Source organism: Stylophora pistillata, chromosome 1 (genome assembly GCF_964205215.1).
Source record: "Stylophora pistillata chromosome 1, jaStyPist1.2, whole genome shotgun sequence".
NCBI lineage: Eukaryota > Metazoa > Cnidaria > Anthozoa > Scleractinia > Pocilloporidae > Stylophora > Stylophora pistillata.
The window spans coordinates 7027048-7047147 of NC_142519.1; the positions used below are offsets into that span (position 1 = coordinate 7027048).

Genomic DNA, 20100 nt, shown 5'->3' on the forward strand with positions numbered 1-20100 from the left:
GATGCGTACTATGCTAACTGTGTTTTAAAAAGAACTGCACCCTTAAAGAAGTCATTTCACAAATTCATGGTCACTCTTCAATTAAAGGTACCCCATTATGCATAAATATTATTAAATATTGTTCGCTGTGGACTTATTTTACCACCATTATAGATAAAGGGAGAGGAAGGCTTCGTACCCCGAGGTCTACCTCAAGTGCTTTTAATTGACGTATGGCTGTCTTTAGAGGATTATATTCTTGTTGACTAGAAGTCTCTCTCGTAGTGTTTTTTCCTTCAAGAATTAAAAATATCTTTAGCCCTGAATCGAGAAAACGTGGAAAAATATACCTGGAGACGAAATAGAAAAGCATTTTCGGCTATTCAGCTGCAATGGCGTGCATAGCAGGCATAGCTTGGTCGCCAACGTTACGAGGTAGTTTGCTTACAAGTAGTGAAGCCATGCTCGTAGACACGCGTTGTAGGTTTCAGCGCCCACTCACCTTAAACGATAAAGAGACAGTACGACTAACAATTGTATCATTCAAAAACCTAAGTTTATATCACCTTAAATCCAAAAGCGCACAGTATAGATAACTCGAAGTCTGTGGCATGGTTAAAAAGTCTGAGGCAAATACGATGGCTTTCGTAATCCTGGCGAAATGTCCACGCAACACGAGTTACCTGAGTAAATAAGTAAGCCTGATCTCCGACCACTGAAATAAACGTGTATTTGTATCTAAGAAAAAAAAAGCTGAAATTCACCTATATTCATCGAACGACCAAATTTGTTCATCTTCTACCTTACCATTCAGAAACGACTCGGGCTACGCTAGACTGACAATGAAAATCGGGGATTATCATGGGAGGAGTTTTTAATCATAGTTAACTAACAGGAAGCAGTTTGTTTCTACAAGTTGTTAGTACTCAGACACTTTGCAGATAACATTTGGGGTACCACGACACTCTCTTCTTGGTTATGGAGTTATTTACATCGAGAGTATTGATAAAAAGATAATTGAAATTGTTCGATATGGTAATAACAATAATAATAATAATAATAATAATAATAATAACAATAATAATAATAATAATAATAAATTAAAATAATAAGTAATTTAGCAATGGACATTCCACTGGGTGGCTCTTCTTGTCAACTGTTTCCCGATCGAATTAAAATTTGGATTGTTGGAATAGCACATTTCGAGTCTAGTAAGGACATGTTCACTCAAATTTCGTATTCGCATGTTTATGAAAGTAATTAAAAAAAAAGAAACAAAAACAAAAAAAAAACAGAACAGAACAAAAGAAGATTCCAAACGAAACTAGAACTTGAAACCATACTTCCTTCCAGAGGAGTTAAAATTACTTATCCTCTTAATGCACGGATCGTCATGCAAGAGTGAGACTTATATTTTGAGATCCTGGCATGATGGTAGTTAAAAATTTAAAGCCTAATTTATCATCTCTATAATTCAAAGGTATAACGCCTAACGCAGACCTTATTTTAGTTACTTAATAGTTCATGTTTCATTTTATTGCATTATTTGTCTGTTTGGCGGTTGTCAGTTAATAGAATGATTCATCACAAAAATGACTCATCACAAAACTCATGACCCTGGATCTTCTGCCAAAATCTTAGTAATGCAGGCGAAACAATGACGATTTTTTTTTTAGTTTCTGATTGATAAACCCTTTGAATGAGATTTCATGAAAAATCTTCAAACCGCACATTTCACTGTTAAGGCGCTTTTGCATCTACGAAAGTGTTTCTCTATTTTGTTGCTGTCGCTAAGCCGTTAAATCCCCAGATAAAATATCACCGATATTCCTCTCTAGACTGTTCTGTGTTACATCATGTCAACTTTAAAAGTTTCTTGTTTTTGACTGTGTTTTCAAGGTATTGCAACATTAAGGTTGGAACGGGAAATCCCAGCGCATCACGTGTGTATCACTAAGTTCTACTTCGCTGCTCAGTGTGTCATATCTAGTCATGTCGATAAACCCTTTGAAAGAAATTTCGGGAAAAATCATTTTAAACCGCACATTGCATTGTTAGGGCGCTTTGCTATCAACGAAAGTGTTTCTCTATTTTGTTACTGTCGTTAAGCCGTTAAGTCCTCCAAAAATATATCACATATTCCTCTCTAGACTGTTCTACGTTACAGCATGCTAACTATAAAAGTTTGTTCAGTTTTTGACTGTTTTCAAGGTATTGTAACATTAAGGTTGCAACGAGAAATCCCGGCCATCATGTATGTATCACTAAGTTCAACTTTGCTGCTCAGTGTGTCATATCTAATCACGTCACAATTGTTGTCCACAATGCTTGCAGCCCCGATAGAGTGCAAAAACAAGATGAGAGAATCGGGAAAATGTAAGTAAGATTCTATTCGCTGGCGCATTCTTCTAATCAAATTGTAAATTTTGTGATGCCTTTCTCTTGGAGGACGCTCATCAGCAAAGTAGCACTGTACAGAGCGTTTACTTGGGTTAATGAAGGGGGCATTGGGGTATATTAGAAACCGCAAAAAAACTCGATCAAAACCGAAAACCGCATGCAAAACCGTCTAAACCGATAAATTTGCACATCTTAGTGGTCAAAATCCTAATCATCTGATACTGTAGTTACAAGTGGAGCAACACAAGTTTCGCGGCTATTCGAGGTCAGCTGAGGCGTATAACTGCTGCTGAGATCGAAGAGAAACCGGAACCCCAATATGGAAAAATGGAAAAGCACATCGGATACCAAATCCAAGTACCCGTGAAAATTTTTGACGAAAACCGAAAACCAAATGCTGAAAACGGAAAATCCGCAAACTGCAGTAAACAACAAAACCGAAAAACCCACGGTTTTTTGGCACACAAACCGATCTAAAAAAATAGCTAAAACCGCAAACCCCAATGCCCCCCTCATTAATGCTGACATTTAAACATTTCTTGCTGAAAACTCGACTGAGATACATAAGATACATGTATTACACTCCCCAGGCGTATCACGTATACCCAGGGATATCGCGTCTCAAAAAAAAAAAAGACACAAATCAGATCGATATAGATTTCGTAATTTGAAATCTAAGCTGAAACACGAGTTGAGCTGATCATTTCTTTCCCTTAATGTGTTTTCTTTATTATTATTCGTTAATTCCTTTCTTCTCTCGTTCCTCGAAGTTTATGTTGAAATGCATGTGCATCTTACAGGCAAAATTTTGTTTTCGTTATAATCTTCTTTTCTTTTTCAGCTATAGCTAAGAATTGTGCTGAGCTGTACAGATGCGGCCAAACCATTAGTGGTATTTATACAATCGACCCTGATGGCTCAGGTGCCTTTGATGTCTATTGCGACCAGACGACAGCCGGTGGAGGATGGACCGTTTTACAGAAGAGGCTAGTTGACACTATTGACTTCAACCGCACCTGGGATGACTACAAAAATGGCTTCGGGGATTTTCTCATTCGAGAATTTTGGCTCGGACTGGACAAGATCCAACGTTTGGCGCCAAACAAGACAGAAAACAAACTTCGCGTGGATCTGGGAGTAAATGCCAGCAAAACTGTTCACGCAGAGTACGAATCGTTTGGTATTGAGAACGAGACAGCTGTGTACAAGCTGCACATTGGCAGTATTTCTTGTAAGCCGATCTGCTGTTTAATAGTCAATAATCATTGTCATAGTTGGTTATTATCAGTATCACCCTTACTTGAAGTAAATTTTCATCCCCTTGTTTCCCAAACGACCCAATACCTTAAGAATTACGGCGTGATTCATGTAAGCGTTTACATTTGACACTCACCAGTCCAACCCCCAAACTACCAACCTAAATACGAATTCAAATTCCCTGTGACTTGGCAAAGGTTCCAACCAAGAACACTAAGGCGTGAAATGCATAGAAAAATAGGCGTCAAATTTGACTTCGTACCATTGATGCTCGTGAATTGAAATATATTCTGAAATATCTCCTCAGCCATTAGCACCATTTCATCCTTTTATACTCTTTGTAAGAGCCAAAACTGAGCTAGTGCTAGGCTTCTCAACATTTAAGAATAATCAATACCATGACTTTAGAATATATTTAAGGTCTTTTAAAATTTTTCTTTGTCCAGCTGCGACTGTTAAAGATTCTCTAACTCATCATGATGGCTTCTCATTTGGAACCTGGGATAGACATCCGGCAGTTCCTAATTGCGCGGAATTAGGAGGAGGCTGGTGGTATGAAAACAGCACTTGTGCTGTTTCCTCAAATCTCAACGGCATCTATCCTCAACATGGAACTAGAAGGAATATCTACTGGGCATTCTTAAGCCAACGAGCTGATGGAGCCACTCCCACAACATCTGAAATTAAAATCAGACCAGCGGACTTTTTTTAAAGCTTTTTTGCTAATCATTTGTATTCATATGTCATAGCTAACGTAAACTTTAATCGCCAAGTGTATGTAAACACGGAAAAAGTCTCAGGTTTAAACAAAGCAATTTTTGTAGAGGTACAGTGTGTAGAGTTGTCATGATCGAGGTCACGCTCCCCAATCACTCGTCGGTTGGTTGAGAATGAATGCGCCAGTTTTCTGGTGATCTTTCCGAAGGTTCAAAACACAATTGAATAGGAAATTAAAGAGATATCATGGAGAAATTTTGCAAAGTTCATCAGTACTCGCGTTGATTCACATTGCCTATAAATACTACAATGCAAGTCCGTAATCACCTAAAAAAAAAGAAAAACCCACAAACCACGTGACCCTCCATCACCAACAGTTGGTTAGAAGAGACCCCGAATAAGTCAAGGGTGCGATTACTATCTGCGTGTCTGCATTATGGCCCCTGATATGTCCGTTCCGTGATAGAAGAAACAGCAAGATGAAAACAATTAAAGGAAGTTTGAGTTCTGATTGTTTAGGTTTCGTTGGCACTCTCTTTGAGATTTTAATAGCTACTCAAGAAGACAAAAATGAGGATATTTTCCAGCATCCTTCTTAGCTAATATTCTGCAGCTTAAACGGAAATATAAAAAAAAAATTGCTGATCAGAAAATAAGAAAAAAGTTATTTGCTCATCCCAAACAAAGAAAAAAAAATCAGGCATAATTTTATGAAGACCACTTTTTTTTAATTCAACTCGTCGAGAAATTTATTTTACCATTCGACTAAAATCAATCTTTGATTTAATTTTATATCAGAATTTGTCTACTTGTTCAGTTATAATCGGCTATGTTATGGTCCCATTTCAGAAGGCAATATTTCTCAAAGATATAGGAAGGTTCCACTGGGATATATCAATGCTACTGCTTCAAAAATCGAATTTATTATATGGCTGTGTCTCACAAGGACTGGGAACTACCGAATTCACGAATTTGATTGGCTAAAATCAATATTGAAAGCGGTCTAGATTTTTCCATCTAGACCGGCATCTAGACCGGTCTAGACAAAAAAGGTACAAAGAATATAAAGAATTGGCATATAAGACACAGCCGTATAATAAACATCTTATTAACCGAGCTAGGTCGGTCTGTATGGGAGAATCGTGACCTCGGTCGCTGGTACAGACCTCCCTGCGTTCGGTCTGCACTGGCGACCTCGGTCAAGATTCTCCCATACAAACCTCCCGCTCGGTTAATAAGAACTCAGTAGTCAAAATTAACAAATGTTATAGGGATGAAATGTAAAGTTTGAATCTTAGTGATTTATGAGAAAATTTCTTTTACTACGTGATTCTTGCATCGTTGTTTATTTTAGCTCGTTCCTTGTGAGAAATCATGAGTTTTTCATTGTTTAATGCTTGTGACAGGATGAAAGAAATATTTCAAATTTTTTTTTCTCCCAAACAACGTTGTAGGAAATGATTATATAAGATTCTTTGTAGCTGAAGTTTTACAATCAAGGAAATACTTTTATTGTACCCGCTTCCGAAAGAAGCTGTAAAAATTTTATGGTTTGATAAACGCCTCCGTGGTTAGTTCATTTTAAGACAGAAAATTAAAGTTAGCGTTTCAGTTTAGGATAAGACCTCGCGTAATCAAGATCGTTTCTAAACTAGAATAGTCAAGACCCGCGAACGTTGGTAAGCAAAAAATTATTTTGTGATTATGTTAACTCGTAGTTGTGATATGTAATAACTCGTAGTTGTGATATATAATAACTCGTAGTTGTGATATGTAATAACTCGTAGTTGTGATTTAAAGCGAAACCTATTGCTAGTTTTTTACTTTTCTTGGTCCTTTTAACTGCCATGTGCTCGTCGCCCAAATTGATATTATTCTTAAAGCTATGATCGCACAATACTTACTAAGTAGGTAACTTACCTAATGAGTTGTTGAAATTCTTTGCACTTACATGTAATATCAAGCAGACACGTAATGAGAATACAGAAAAATATGAATTCAAGGGGATTTTCAGTTGATCCAATATCAAGTTCTCCAAAGTTATTTCTGTCATAAGAACTGTATGGCAGACAGTAAGAAGAAATGCTACACAAATGAGATCTTGGGTGTCAAAGGGTTAGAACCAAATTCTCAGACTGAACTAGCTTTATAGGCAATGGATTATAGGAATGTTTTAGTAACCTGAAGCAGAAGCAAATGTCCTTGAAACATGTGGAGACCACACTGCACTGTAAACTACATGCTGATGATCCCACTGGGAAAGAAAGTTACAGTTGGTGCATTACCTAAGTATTACTATAATTTGCAGTATTTAATATTGCAGCTTTTTTTAAATAACAATTTTATATGGAATAGATTGGCATCATAACTACACTTATAAAACCTATGCATCATGCTTGTAACTTGAAAGTTTCATAATACTCTCATCCCAGTTGATGTCCCTACAGGTGTAATTGGACAGTACCTATCATGTGCATGTGCTGTTGCCATGCATTTCGCCAAGTTCACTGTTCTAATTTTTTTTTGAAGAAAATGTTTAACCAATGGCTAGTATGTTTCTCTAGTTTGTCATAGTTTTGATTCATTGGGAACAGGGCGGTGTGTTTTCCTGTCTGTTATCATACTAATGATTCACAAATCAGACTCGAGCTCCATAGTTGTCTGATTTTGTGACCCACAGATCTTATTACCAACCAAATTGGACTCAACTCAGTCCTATTACCATTACTTACCAGTTTTATGCAGTGATCCCAAGATGCACTAAAAAATTTATCAAGTTGTCTATTACAGCTCCAGTCCACACCATAGACCTTTAGTATGGGCAAGAAAAGTAAATATGGTTTAAATTTATTGTATTTGTATTAAAACATAAGCGGGAAAAACGTGTAGGATACCAAAATCATACTGAACCCTATTCAGAACAGCAATATTTTCACTTTAATTTAAAACTAATTCTTTTAATTTAGTCCTTCCTACCTCAGCACTGTGCTCTTTGCAGACCTTTAAAGGACCCTTTAACGAAACGTAGGGAGCTAGTTTTCAACTGCTTTGAAACTCATCGTATCATCATGAATAAGATCCTAGTTCTCTTCTCTGAAAAGCAAGCAAAGTCTTGAGCTAACTTAAACACGAAGGCGCGCTATAAAAGGGCATTAGCTCCTCCCCCTAATTTTGAATTCACCCAAAAAATAAAGATGGCGGACGATGAGGAGAGCCGCAACGAACACTTAGTATTTGTTATACTTGTCAATAGCAATAAAACATACCCAGAAACGGTCGCAAAATATCAGTAGAGTTATTTTTCTGTGAGTAGTTTTGTTTGGAGTACAATATTTCCTCGTTTCGTGTAAAAAACTTGCGTTGTTACAGTCAAATTCAAATCGCCCGCCATTTTGAGCCTCCCCTACCCAACAGGCTATCCGTGGGGCTATCTTTGTCTATTGTGAGTCTTCATTTCACCGGTACCGTGGCAAGCAGTGTTCCAGTGAATTTATGCGCCAATATGCGATATATTCCAGGCCCGATCGAGCGGTAACGCGAACGAAATAATCGTCACTTCGCTTCGTAAGATCGGAGTTGTCTGAGAGAATCTCTCTTAGTGTGAGACCTTTTGTTGAGGTTATTCTACGATTCGACTCGGAAAATGGACAGCTTTCCCCCTCCAGATAAAAAGAAACGTACAAAAATCAACAAACGTGCAAATGAACGGCGAGATCCAGCGGAACGAAACCCATTTTCAGTCTGACAATTGAAGTAAAAAAGGATCAGCAAAGTCGTTTGGAAGCTATCAAACAGAGGGTAAGCAACGCTAAATCGGCTCTCGGTATAGGTAGACAGACGCAAAATACTGATTTAATGGAAAGACTTCTCTCGTATTTTGAAATGATTTGTTCATCAGCTGTGGATAGTAGCTCTTCATCCATCACCAAGACTGATGTGCTCGAATGGCCGAGAATCCATTTTGAGAATTTTGTTGCGAAGATTACAAATAGGCTTCAGCTACTTTTTCAAGCCAAGGGCACGTTTGTAAGATTGAAGTTCCCTGTGTGTAATGACTCAGTTACTTGGCTCAGTTTTGGAGTTTTGGGACACCCTGCAAAGTACTACGCCAATGTTAGGTGAGTATAATATGTACATGACCTACTTTGCAAGTAAGCATTATCGAAGAAAAATATCCCAGGAAAGTTTGTCTCATATATATGAAGAGTTTACATGTACAAATATATCCTCTTCGATTATGTAAATTATGGCTTTCCATTCTGTTCTCCCATGTTTTGTTTCTTGTAATAAATCTGTATGCTCAGGTGAGTGATACTAAGAAAATATATATTTGCAGAATGGTTCCTGCATTCACATGTACTGGATTTACTGAAACTCAGTATCATGGTTTTACTGAGGCCGCTGGCATTGGCTGTGTGATGGACAAAACAATAGACACAAGTATGTGGTTCTTAACGTATACACTGTTGTACACTATCTTTAATATTTCTAGGATGTGATCCTCCCTGTGTTTTAACAGCAGTGTTGTGAAGTCTGTAATAAACTTTATTACAAGACTCAGGCAGCCAGAGGGCCAGTATCTAAAATCAACCAATCAAAATGCTCTATTGCCAGTCCAATATTCTCTAAGTTTTGGACCGGGCATTGTCCTGAATGATCCTGCACTTGTGAAAAAGCTTTCTTCAGTCGTATGATAAATCTCTTATTAACCAAGCTTACTCGGGACTGTACTAGGAGAATATCGGCCCTCGGTCTTTTTTTGTATGGACCTCCCTGCACTCGGTCCATACTGTCAAGACCTCAGCCCGATATTCTCCCAGTACAGCCCTCGCACTTGGTTAACAAGATATATATCATGATTTAAATCTAGCTTTTACTGTACCTTGCAGCTTATTGGGCTGTATCATTTCGTTTGGCAGTATATAAAGACCAGGGATTTGGATATAGGTCTGTAGTTCAGGAATTGTGCAACAAGACAATGGCTGGTGCAAGGGCAGAAGTTAAAGCTACACAAGGCTATATTGCAAGTGGGGATGTAAGTTGACATGCAACCAGCTACTTGTTCGTTGTGTGGGTTCAGTGTTGTTGAAGTTATTTGCAGTGGGCAAAATTTGAAATAACACCTTATGCAGTGCTAGGTCATTTTGTACCTTCATTCAAGTTATTTTCAATGCTCAGTTTCCTTCCATTCATTTTTTATTCTAATTACTCTTTCAGTGTATGATAACAGATGCCAGACATGACTGTATTCTACAGTGACAGCTATCTCTATGAGGTAAGCAATTCCAACCAAATGCTAAGCCCCATGAATTTGATAACTTGTGCCTCACCTTTCTGAAAGCCTGTTTCCACTTCTATCATCTTATCCGTTGACCATCTTTGTGATTTTTGCCCCCCCCCCCCCCCTGCAGCATTTTTAATAAATCGATAGCTCTGTTTCTCCATTTTGGCTGTTATGATGTGGGATTTCTGTCTTACTAAAAACCATAACAGATCAAACATACCCCTGCTTTTAGCGTACAACTTAACAGAGGTGGCCCATGACTGTGTCAGATCATTGAAGAATTGGTTTGAGCAAAGAGGCATCAAGAATTCCTTTGACATCTGGCATGGTAAGTATGTATAAAAGTTCATATGTCAATGACTGTGCGGTGCTCTTCAGTTTTGTAATAATTTATTTAATCTGTTACCAGCATGTTATCTAATAATCTAAAGGCATCAAACATAAACAAGACTTTTGGTGTTTGTTGATCAAAAAAAGTACTAAATCATTCACTTGTATCATGTCATGTATTGAGTGCACTTTACAATTTACAACACATTGGCATTTTTTTCCTCACTGATAAAGTTGTTATTGTTGTAATCTATCTATGGTCATGATCAATCACAACTTATTATCAAGACTGAATTCATTTGAAATTAGTGTCTCTTTCACATTTGCATCTATTTTATTCAAGACAGTACTTGTATTTACATGTATAGAATAGTGACGATGCTTGTAGGCTTTGCCATATGCCTTGCCTGGTGTGTATTTGGCAGCTTCTAGGTTGTTTGCAGAAGCTCTTAAAGTGTCACGATATAAGGCTACTACTTGTTTGCTTTCCTTTTCAGAGATGATGTAGTTTTGGTCTTGGAATGAGTTTATTGATGATCAAGGATGGTTCAAGGCAAAGTATTATTTCAGTTGCTTTTCCATCTTCTGTTGAAATGACTCCTTTTTTCAGTTGATGATGCTCATTTAATTCTCTTGAATATTTTGGATTCATATACTCAGAAATCTTTGCGACTCAATGACAATTATTATAAATAGCATCTGTGTATAATCTCTATTGAGAGGAAATAAACTACAACCCAATTCCTTTTTTTTTCTCCTAGTAGGATCACAACCTAAGGTACAAGTAGTGGAAGAAGAACATGGAAAATGCTGATCAATCCCTCAAGAAAATGCATAGTGGAGTTCAGAATTAGGGCATACAGTGTATAGTGAAACAATATAGCTTCTATTGTACCTTATTGTCACTATACAAAGAAATGTATACTATTTTGGAGGGAGTTGCTCATGGAGTATTGTAATGGTGATTTTATGAACGACGGTGAGCACAGTAGGGCACTCCATCAGGATTTGGCCACTGTTTCCGAAGATCTTCCACAACACAGACTGGCATGACCTTTCAAAAATCTTCCACGTAACATCCCAATGCTTCCTTCCTGGCTATGTAAATAAGATCGCGCTATAAACCGTGGCGGTTTAGAATTGTATAAAAACATCTATTGTCGATCTCTTGACTAATGAGCTCGTGCTGCAGCTCGACACATGTAGCCGCTGCAGTTTCCGTGGCTTCCTTGTCTTCGGAAACTGTCAAAGAAAGCAAAATTAGAATGATGCATGAGAACATAACCTGTTTTGAACTGGTAAAGCGCTGTAAGGACATCGTTCGAGAAAGTTGCAAATGGCGGGTAAAAATATGTTTCGGCAAACTAAAAAGCCCATAAGATTTTGTAGCTAGCAGAAAAGGGCATACAATTTAGATCAAAAAGTATGACCCAAAGTATGGCCTTGAAATATTTATCCGTTTTGCGAGTTCCCGATCATTGGAAACAGCACATTGAATATTTATGTATCACGGTCTGACAGTATTATACAATACCCCCTCGGATCGGACTTGACATTACATTATTTTGGCATATACATTGCGAATAGTGGAATAATATCAGTTTGTTATCTTGTTGTAAATATGATTCGTTGAAGAGCCAACTTACCTGGCGTTGATTTTTTCTTTCGTGGTTTCTCTACTCGAACGATCTCCCCGTTGTTCACGGTAAGCCAACCGTTCAGCTCCTCGATTAAACTTTCGTCTAATAAAATTCTAATCTTTGAAGTACTACTTGGTGTTAGATAAAGATATTTCAATTCTAGGGCAAGTAAAGACAGGAAAGGCACAGCAATTCTCGTATACCTTACCTTTCGAGTGTTCAAATCGGCCGCCATTTTAAATTCGACCCGCGCACGTCAACGGTGAGTGACAAATGAGCCTAGGTCTTCCCAGGGAAGACTTCATTATATAGCGCGCCTTCGTGTTTAATTGACTTGCAGAACCAAAGAGATCTTAACTGCCAAATTAAACAAACTTATCTTGATATGCCACAACTCAGTTTTCCAAAGAGACTCAAAAGGTTCAAGTTTTCAAAATGTACCTTTGTGGTTTTGAGATCCCACATCTGAATTGAACCATCTCCACTTGCAGTGCTACTAAAATCCTGATGGTGTTCACTCCATAAACAGTCAAAAAGCCCCCCTCTCCACTCCCATTTGTCAAAATAATGACAAGGGTACTCAAATAATTTAGTCTATACTGTATTGCCTAAGTCATCTGAAGTTCCTTGTTTCTAAGAGTGCGTCATTTTTTGCTGTGTTTGCAGAGTCTTTTCTTGAATTTGTATCAGAACCGAAGGTTTTATTGGCCTATGATCAGTTTAATTGAATATAACTCCTGAAATCTTTTAAGAAATAATATAGAAATTAAGTTCTAACTAAAGATTGTAATGGGATGTGGCTAAAAACTTTAATTTAAAGTTTTTTGCTTTTATTTAAATGAATTAAAAGTAAATAAGGCCCACTTTAATCTGTAGCTCATCTTTCGATTACTTGAATTCCACTGGTTAGGATTTCTAGTACAAATAAAATAATTTGGATATATCAACAAAGTTGAAATGGTAAATTGGCCACCGTAACGATTACAAAAGCTGACGTTTCGAGCGTTAGCCCTTCGTCGAGCGTTAGCCCTTCGCTCAGACAAAGAGCGAACGCTCGAAACGCCAGCTTTTGTAATCGTTACGGTGGCCAATTTACCATTTCAACTTTGTTGATATATCCAAATTATTTCGTTACCCCCACCGACGCAGCCCCAAACAGTTTCTTTCGAAACTATCAGCCTTTACTCATTAGTACAAATAAAGTCCCACCACCTAGCATAAGGTAAAAATAAACTATAAGGTAAAAAAGGTGATCATAATCCTATACTTGTTTGAATAAATTTAACTTTTCTTAATGAACAATATTGTAATCTTCTTGTAATTTTTATTTCCAACCTCCTTGATATATTCTAATATTGTTTGCAACCCCCCGACTCGATTAGCTTTGCTACATTCGGGTGGGTATTTCTTTCATTTTTTGTATTTATTTATTTATTTATTTCTTAAATAATAATAATAAAGGTTGTTGTAATAATAATAATAATAATAATAATAATAATAATAATGATATCACACTGTGAGCAACGTACCAAAGTTTTTATTTACCTGCTATTCCATAATGTTGTGAAGTTGCACGGAATCTTTGACCGAAGTACGGCGAAAACTTAACTACATATCCATGGCGTCCACGAATGTGAACTGTCACAGCCATGACTAGGCACAAAGTGTCCCAACCAAAGATGAAATTACATGGTGTATACTTACACCTAAAAAATGTATTTCACTGATCGAATCATATTTTTGACCGACAGAGCTGAATAACGTTTACGCATGCGCTAGATTTTGCCACGGAAACACGGATTTTGAGTCGTTCGCATGGTTGATTTCCTATTCTGTTGCTTCGAGGCGTCGTTTTCCTTGCCGCTTTTCATTTACAGAACAACCTCCAAAAATTTGGTGCACCCCCCTAAAAATTTTCTCCTTTAAACTTTTGGGAATAGGAAAGTGCCTTCGACGAAAATAGAGTTCCTCGGTTTTAAAGGTCAGCCCTTATTATTTTCCGCTAATTTCGCTAAATTTTAGACCTAGGACACTTGAGCCCGCGTTGTATACCCACTGACGTAGCATTTCATTATTCAGCTCTGTCCTTTTGACCAGCAAAGTGTGTTTTTTGCAGCAGACACCGCATCCAGAGCTAAAAATGTTGTGTAAGTGTCACGGAAAATTACACTGAGGACATTTCTGTGGCAAGCCGTTATTGCCAAAAGCAGTTCGAGTTTTAAACCTTGGTCCAGCCGCTTTCAGCATTGGCGAGTTTCAAATCTTAAATGACGAGCTTAAAAGACCTACAGGTGAGTTTAGTAAAGCGATGGTTGGGTAGTTTTAATTTCTCGCTAGCGAGTTTTCAATTTCTCGCTAGCGAGTTTTCAATTTCTCGCAAGCGAGTTTTCAATTTCTCGCCAGCGAGTTTCCGATTTCTTGCTAGCGAGTTTTTTATTTCTCACTAGCGAGTTTTCAATTACTCGCTAGCGAGTTTTCAATTACTCGCTAGCGAGTTTTTAATTTCTCGCTAGCGGGTTTTTGATCTCTCGCTAGCGAGGTTTTTGATTTCTCGCTAGCGAGTATTTTAATTCTCGCTAGCCGAGTTTTTAACTTCTCGCTAGCGAACTGGGAGTGCATCCAGGGCAGATCCAGGATTTAATCATGGGGGGTTCGCAGAATTGCCCTGGGGCACGCTCCCCCGGGAGATTTTGAAAATTAGGCCTTCGGAAACATGATTTCCGGCATTTTAAAGAATTAATTAATTAATAAATTAATAATAATTAATAAATAATAAAGGGGGTTGGACCGAACCACCCCAGCAGCTGTGTGACATTTTCCCGCCTTTTTCCCCCGGACCATCGAGGTGTCAGCCGGCAGCTGTCAGCTTTTCGCTCGAAGCGAAAGTGAAGCAACATTCTGTAAGCTTAAAATTATGAATCCTGTCGTAAGACAAATCCTTGATAACATCGGTAGATTGTGGCAGTGTTTTAAGAGTATCTAAAGCAGGCTAGCTACTGTTTTTGCCCATTTACTGACAGTTGCTGTCGCCATAGAGGTTAAGAAGTAACATAAAAAAAAAAGTTCTCATATTGTACAATACTTGGTGATGGCTAGCGAAGATGTTTACTTCTTGTGCCTTGGGTTGGGAAGAATTCTGACTTCCTGATCATTATCATTGTAAGTTATTGTTATTAGAAGAAGAGCCTTTCTTAATCTATACCGCTCAGGTAGCCCCTTTTGTTGATGTCATTGTGCTTGAAAAATGACATTAGTTTTATGACAAAACATTCATGTTTACTGAATAGTATCAGGCAAATGCTAGCAAGGGTTTTTAATCTTAAAGCCTTTTTTGGGAAGAATTCAGATTTCCTGCAGATTGTTATTGTTATTGTTGTTAAAAAATAACATTTAAGAAGAACCATTTCTTATGTTGCTTGAATATGTTATGAAGCTTCCCCTGTTGGTACCACGATTTGAATTAAAAAACCTTGCAACATCAAAATTCTCCACTCCACAATCACCCCTCACTCTACTTGGAAGCCGCCATATTTACTTACTCCCTGCTGAAAATATTGTAGGGCAGTGGTTGCAAGGTTATTGGTGGCACAGTTCAGATGGGTTATTGTTCTACTGTAACCATCAATGCATCCATGTATAACAAATCGCCATGAGATCAGCTTGTGATTGCTATCCTGAATATGCGACAGGCAGTTTGGTGCACGCACATTGTACACTCGCCTCCGAATTACACTGCTCCTACGAGCTGCCCTACCCACAGGGTCTATGGCTTGAAGCCTTTCTCTTATTCTCTAACGCTGAATTCGTACGCCTCTCAAACTGTCTTCCACGTATGTAACTCTCTCCAGCACAGGGAGTTACTGTCATAATCGACTTGAGAAGTTCATTTAGTTCCGTGTTCGAAATCTCTGAAAAACTTCCATCCATATCAAATTCCTGAACTCGTCTGTACAGAGTTCTTTCACTGACATTCAAACATGCACAGGTAGCAATTTTTGCCCAGGTCATCCCAGTCTCGCGGAGATTCACGAGCTGTTCTCTAGTTATTACAAACTTGGGTCGGCCTTCTGTTATCTTAAGAGGTAAATCATAACCAGATGTCTGGCCAACATATGGTTGCTGTTTCCCTATTTCACTGGATATGTTCTTTAGTTTATCGTACGATCAATCATACAGCATTCTTAAGAACATTAGGTTGTTTCGATGTTCTTGTACTTTCACCAATTTCTAGCTTGAAAATCATTCCAAGCAAAATAGTAACATAATCTTCCCGTTTCCTTTCCAAGTATTCAGTCACAAAGTTGTCAGCATCGGAATCTAACTGTTCTAAAAGATCATTAAAACCAGTAAAAAAACCCACAAGGTCTTCCTGGCCTTGTTAGAACATCAGCCATATTGAATGATCGCTATCCATTAATCCCCAGGACTAATCAATCGCCTTCTAAGAAAAGGCCTGGGAGAGAGGCCTGGCCAAAACACGCCAGCGAGAAATTGAAAACTCGCTGGCGAGAAATTGGAAACTCGTTAGCGAGAAACTGAAAACTCTCCAGCGAGAAATTGAAAAATCGCTAGCGAGAAATGAAAAACTCGCTAGCGAGAAATTGAAAACTCGCTGGCGAGAACTGAAGCTTCCCAAAAAAAACTCAATCATCGTTTTACTGAACTCACCTATAGGTCTTTTAAGATCGTCATTTAAGATTTGAAACTCGCCAATGCTGAAAGCGGCTGGACCAAGATTTCAAACTCGAATGGCTTTTGGCAGTAACGGCTTGCCATACATTTCCCTATTAGAATACATGACAAGCCCCATGACATCAAACTGTCACCCGCGCTGTTTTAAAAAACTCCATGCCATGTCAGCTTTCTTGATACAGAACTAAGAGTGCTACCAAACGATGTTGGTGAAATTTTACGGCCGGAGGATCTATGCGCAGTGACGTAGTTTGTCTGTCAATGATAAAAAGAAAAAGACAAACAGAAGAATAATAGATGACGAGCACGAGAGAATTTTGGCTTTTTATTGTGTAGAATTTTTAAAAGCAATGAGTTTTTAAAAATGACTTTAAAGCAATGAATTTTTAAAAGCAATGAATGCCGCCTCTGGTTTACAGCGAACATAAAGCGAAAGAAATACATTTATAATAAATGCGTCCACAGAGGCAAAAATTCATGATACCTGGTATGTAACATTGTGTACACACTTGATAGCTTCTTTGAGAACTGTCCGAATCGTTGTGATTGACAAGCCCCGGTAAACGAGCCTGTCCGCCATAACCACATATGCTAATATTTGTCGTTGATAGCGCTTCTATCAGTTCTTTCTATGCTCCATTTCCTTTATTCTTAACCGGAAACGCTCTATTGCATTCTCATAAGTCAGACAAACGTCCTCACCCTACTCCCCCAAACTAGTATTTAAAAACTCTTCACACCGACAATTAATACTAATACAATAATGAGTTTCGAGATGGTCGACTGGTAATCGTGGGCGCGCAACGAGTGCATGTGTGAGGTCATCGAGGTCGCGGGTTCGAATCACGCTACAGGAGTTATTCTTGATTCGGCTTGGGGGCCGAATAACTTCTCCCCGAGTATGATTTGGAGCTGGCGAACAAGGAGTAACTCTCAAACTGGCTTGGGGGCCGAGTAACTCCTCCCCGTGAAATTCTTTGTCGTTTTTGTTGTTGCTGTTTTTTTTTCCTCTTTGTTATCATGTTTTTTTTCCTTTTCTTTTTACCTTTTTTATCTTTTTTCCTGAGCAGTTATCTTTTTGAACTACTATGGTACTTTTTTTTATATGGCAATGGTATTTAATTTTTAAGTGATATTGTTAAAAAGGGTTAAATTGGTGGGAAAAATCATTGTGGCTCAGTTTGATGACACAAGCAAATGTAGGGTGAGCAAAAATTATAGATAACGTGTAAAATTTTGAAATAATTCTTGTATATGCAATTGCCCCTATTGTTAGACTTGATTGTCGTTGATTAAGTATTGTAATGACACTTAATTCCTCCCACAAGTGATATTCAGCCTCCTGCATGCAAGTGATATTTCCTCGTTATCGTTTGATTTTTGTTTTTCGATTTTTACAACTGGGGCTTACAGGAATCGTACGTGAAATGCCAGAGTTTTAACTTAAAAAAAAAAAAAAAAAAAAATTTCCTACCTTCTCTTTAATTGTTGGCATTCTTTCTATTCTGCGGAATGTATTGCTCGCGAATCAGTTTCGTCTCCCCGGAGTTTGCATTTCCAACACCAGTTTGCTCCTGATTTGTAAGTTTGGAAATATTTTCCAACGTGGTCAAACACCGATTAGGGATGAGTATTTTTGCTAGCTTAGAGCCGTGTCCCCGAGACGAAGGACACGGACATCGATTGTTATATAGGATGTTCAGCAAGCACTCACACGAGGAAAAGAAGGAATTGGAGTTATCCGGTCAGGTTGGTGCGTAGTCGGCATGGATGGGCTCCTTGAGAAGGATATGTCTCGGAATCGGCCAACACGTTTTAGATGTGGTGATGTGGGTCATGCCTATAACTTACCGATACTCATTAATTGGAAAACATTTGTTGCTCAACCTCAGAGTGGAAACAAAATCAAACATTCAACAGAAACATTAAAAAATCCGTAGGACAGACATGATAATTGACGCTGTGGACAAAAAAGAAATTAATGCCCCTGACAGTTTAGACCATTGACTAGTTTTAGAACGTCAGATGTTAAGATTAAGAGATGCTGCCCGAGTCGCGGCCCCTTGCGATTACCTATGCTAATTTAACAAATGATTGCCGCGTTTTGCACAAAGTGAACATAAAATAAAAGAAATGTATCTGTAAAATATGTAAAGGTAAAAATGAGTGACACCAGGCGTGTGACATTGTCCCAAGAGTACACACTTAATACCTTCTTTGAGAAGTGTCCGATTCGTCGTGTTTAACGAGCCCCTATAAACGAGGCTGTCCGCCATTACCACATATTTTAATATTTCTCGTGGATATCACTTCTACCAGTTCTTTGTATGTTTCATTTCCTTTATTCTTTACCAGACACGCACCATTGCACTCTCAGTCAGACAAACGTCCTCACCCTACTTCCCCCAAACTAGTATTTAAAAACTCTTCACACCGACAATTAATACTAATATAATAATGAGTTTCGAGATGGTCGACTGGTAATCGTGGTCGCGCAACGAATGCATGTGAGGTTATCGAGGTCGCGGGTTCGAATCAAGCTATAGGAGTTATTCTTGATCTGGCTTGGGGGCCGAATAACTTCTCCCCGAGTATGATTTGGAACTGGCGGACAAGGAGTAACTCTCGAACTGGCTTGGGGGCCGAGTAACTCCTCCCCGTGAAATTCGCATTTTGCTTTTGATGTCCTTTCCTTTTTTTTCCCCTTATTATAGTCATGTTTACTATTTTTTTTTTGTATCTTTTTTTCTTTTTTTTGTAACAATTTATCCTCATCACTTTCTATAACAAATGGACCCTTTTTTCTGTTCTTAACTACTTTTTGATCATCATGAAAGATCTGGAATGTGCAACCAGTGATACATCCAATGTTTGCACCTTCAAAAACTGGAGCGAGGGAAGACAGTAGAGGGCCGTTAGACTGGTTAATCAATGAATTTCATTCATTGACTTTCCACTCAAGTATATTTGGTCGGTGTTTAGGATTTTCGTCTCTTAATATTATGGTCTGCTGTCCCATATTGACGATATTAGAGTTTTTATGTCCTCTTCTACTGTTGTTATTTTAATAATCAACGAGTCTAAGTTAACAGAAGCGTCGAGCTGGTGTTTGTATTTGCTTGCGCACGAATCTTAACTTCCGAATACATAACGATTTAAATAGCAGTGACTTGGAGTGTCTATTTTTCGAAATTAGTAAGCCATTCTAAGTCGATCGGTACCTGGTACCGACCCCCAAACTCTCCACCTGATCTTTTTGATAGGTTCGAACTGATTGACTTCCCAAATTGACGCCAAAAACGGGAAAAAACAGTGCCCGTGGTCTTGGATACCGCCCGAGGCCGTAGGCCGGGGGAGGTACTCAAGATTGAGGGCATAGTTTTTCCCAATTCGCACCGACCTATGCTGGTGAATAACATTTTTATTTTTTTTCTAACACATAAAAAAATGATTGCTAAAAGAACCCGAATGATTTAGGGCTACAATTACGAGTTTAATTACGGGAAAATCCTCCTTGAACTTAACAGTTTGTTAGCGAGTGAGTTATAATGAAAACAAACGTTATTTAAATCAAAGAGAAAGCTTTCGCCGAAACATTTTTATTTGTAATGGTAATTAAAAGGCTTCAGAGCAAATTTTGAAACATTTTTGATAAGTAACTGTCACGTTTTGACACCTGTCAATTGAAGAGGAAAAAGCATACGCTTTTGAATAAACAACAATACTGGTGTGACAAGGACATACGACTTAAATGATCACGCGACGATTTTCTCGTAAAAAGAAAAACACTCAGAGATCTTA

The 20100-nt window shown here is 38.2% G+C and overlaps 3 protein-coding genes across 4 annotated transcripts; 2 read left to right on the plus strand and 1 right to left on the minus strand.

The window, feature by feature from the left end:
• The first annotated feature begins 1566 nt into the window (after positions 1-1566).
• On the plus strand, positions 1567-4676 carry LOC111341958 (angiopoietin-related protein 7). The gene is made up of 3 exons (XM_022949004.2): positions 1567-2355; positions 3221-3610; positions 4083-4676. Exons 1-3 carry the CDS (start codon positions 2148-2150, stop codon positions 4346-4348), a joined length of 864 nt encoding a protein of 287 aa, XP_022804739.2. The 5' UTR covers positions 1567-2147; the 3' UTR covers positions 4349-4676.
• A 3483-nt stretch (positions 4677-8159) lies between these two features.
• LOC148741048 (uncharacterized) lies at positions 8160-11735 on the plus strand. Its single transcript, XM_088733250.1, has 6 exons — positions 8160-8471; positions 8690-8793; positions 9243-9388; positions 9571-9628; positions 9870-9965; positions 10465-11735. The coding sequence occupies exons 1-4, from the start codon at positions 8209-8211 to the stop codon at positions 9610-9612; spliced, it is 555 nt and encodes a 184-aa protein (XP_088589376.1). The 5' UTR covers positions 8160-8208; the 3' UTR covers positions 9613-9628; positions 9870-9965; positions 10465-11735.
• On the minus strand, positions 10011-11936 carry LOC148741049 (uncharacterized). 2 transcript variants are annotated; one of them, XM_088733259.1, is made up of 3 exons: positions 11816-11936; positions 11614-11725; positions 10011-11209 (listed from the first exon to the last, which is right to left on the minus strand). In XM_088733259.1, exons 1-3 carry the CDS (start codon positions 11840-11842, stop codon positions 11085-11087), a joined length of 264 nt encoding a protein of 87 aa, XP_088589385.1. In that variant the 5' UTR covers positions 11843-11936; the 3' UTR covers positions 10011-11084. The 2 variants fall into 2 exon arrangements, with proteins under 2 accessions (XP_088589385.1, XP_088589377.1); XM_088733251.1 differs by having other exon boundaries at positions 11614-11842.
• Positions 11937-20100: the final 8164 nt, after the last annotated feature.

Excerpts from the sequence above, each read along its gene's own strand:
- LOC111341958 (XM_022949004.2), top strand. The coding sequence starts at position 2,148 with ATGCTAACTATAAAAGTTTGTTCAGTTTTTGACTGTTTTCAAGGTATT. Across the intron at positions 2,356-3,220 it reads GATGAGAGAATCGGGAAAAT|CTATAGCTAAGAATTGTGCT; the intron begins GTAAGTAAGATT and ends TTTCTTTTTCAG. Across the intron at positions 3,611-4,082 it reads GCACATTGGCAGTATTTCTT|CTGCGACTGTTAAAGATTCT; the intron begins GTAAGCCGATCT and ends TTCTTTGTCCAG.
- LOC148741049 (XM_088733251.1), bottom strand. The coding sequence starts at position 11,842 with ATGGCGGCCGATTTGAACACTCGAAAGGTAAGGTATACGAGAATTGCT. Across the intron at positions 11,210-11,613 it reads AAAGAAAAAATCAACGCCAG|TTTCCGAAGACAAGGAAGCC; the intron begins GTAAGTTGGCTC and ends TTTCTTTGACAG.
- LOC148741048 (XM_088733250.1), top strand. The coding sequence starts at position 8,209 with ATGGAAAGACTTCTCTCGTATTTTGAAATGATTTGTTCATCAGCTGTG. Across the intron at positions 8,794-9,242 it reads GGACAAAACAATAGACACAA|CTTATTGGGCTGTATCATTT; the intron begins GTATGTGGTTCT and ends TGTACCTTGCAG. Across the intron at positions 9,389-9,570 it reads GCTATATTGCAAGTGGGGAT|TGTATGATAACAGATGCCAG; the intron begins GTAAGTTGACAT and ends TTACTCTTTCAG.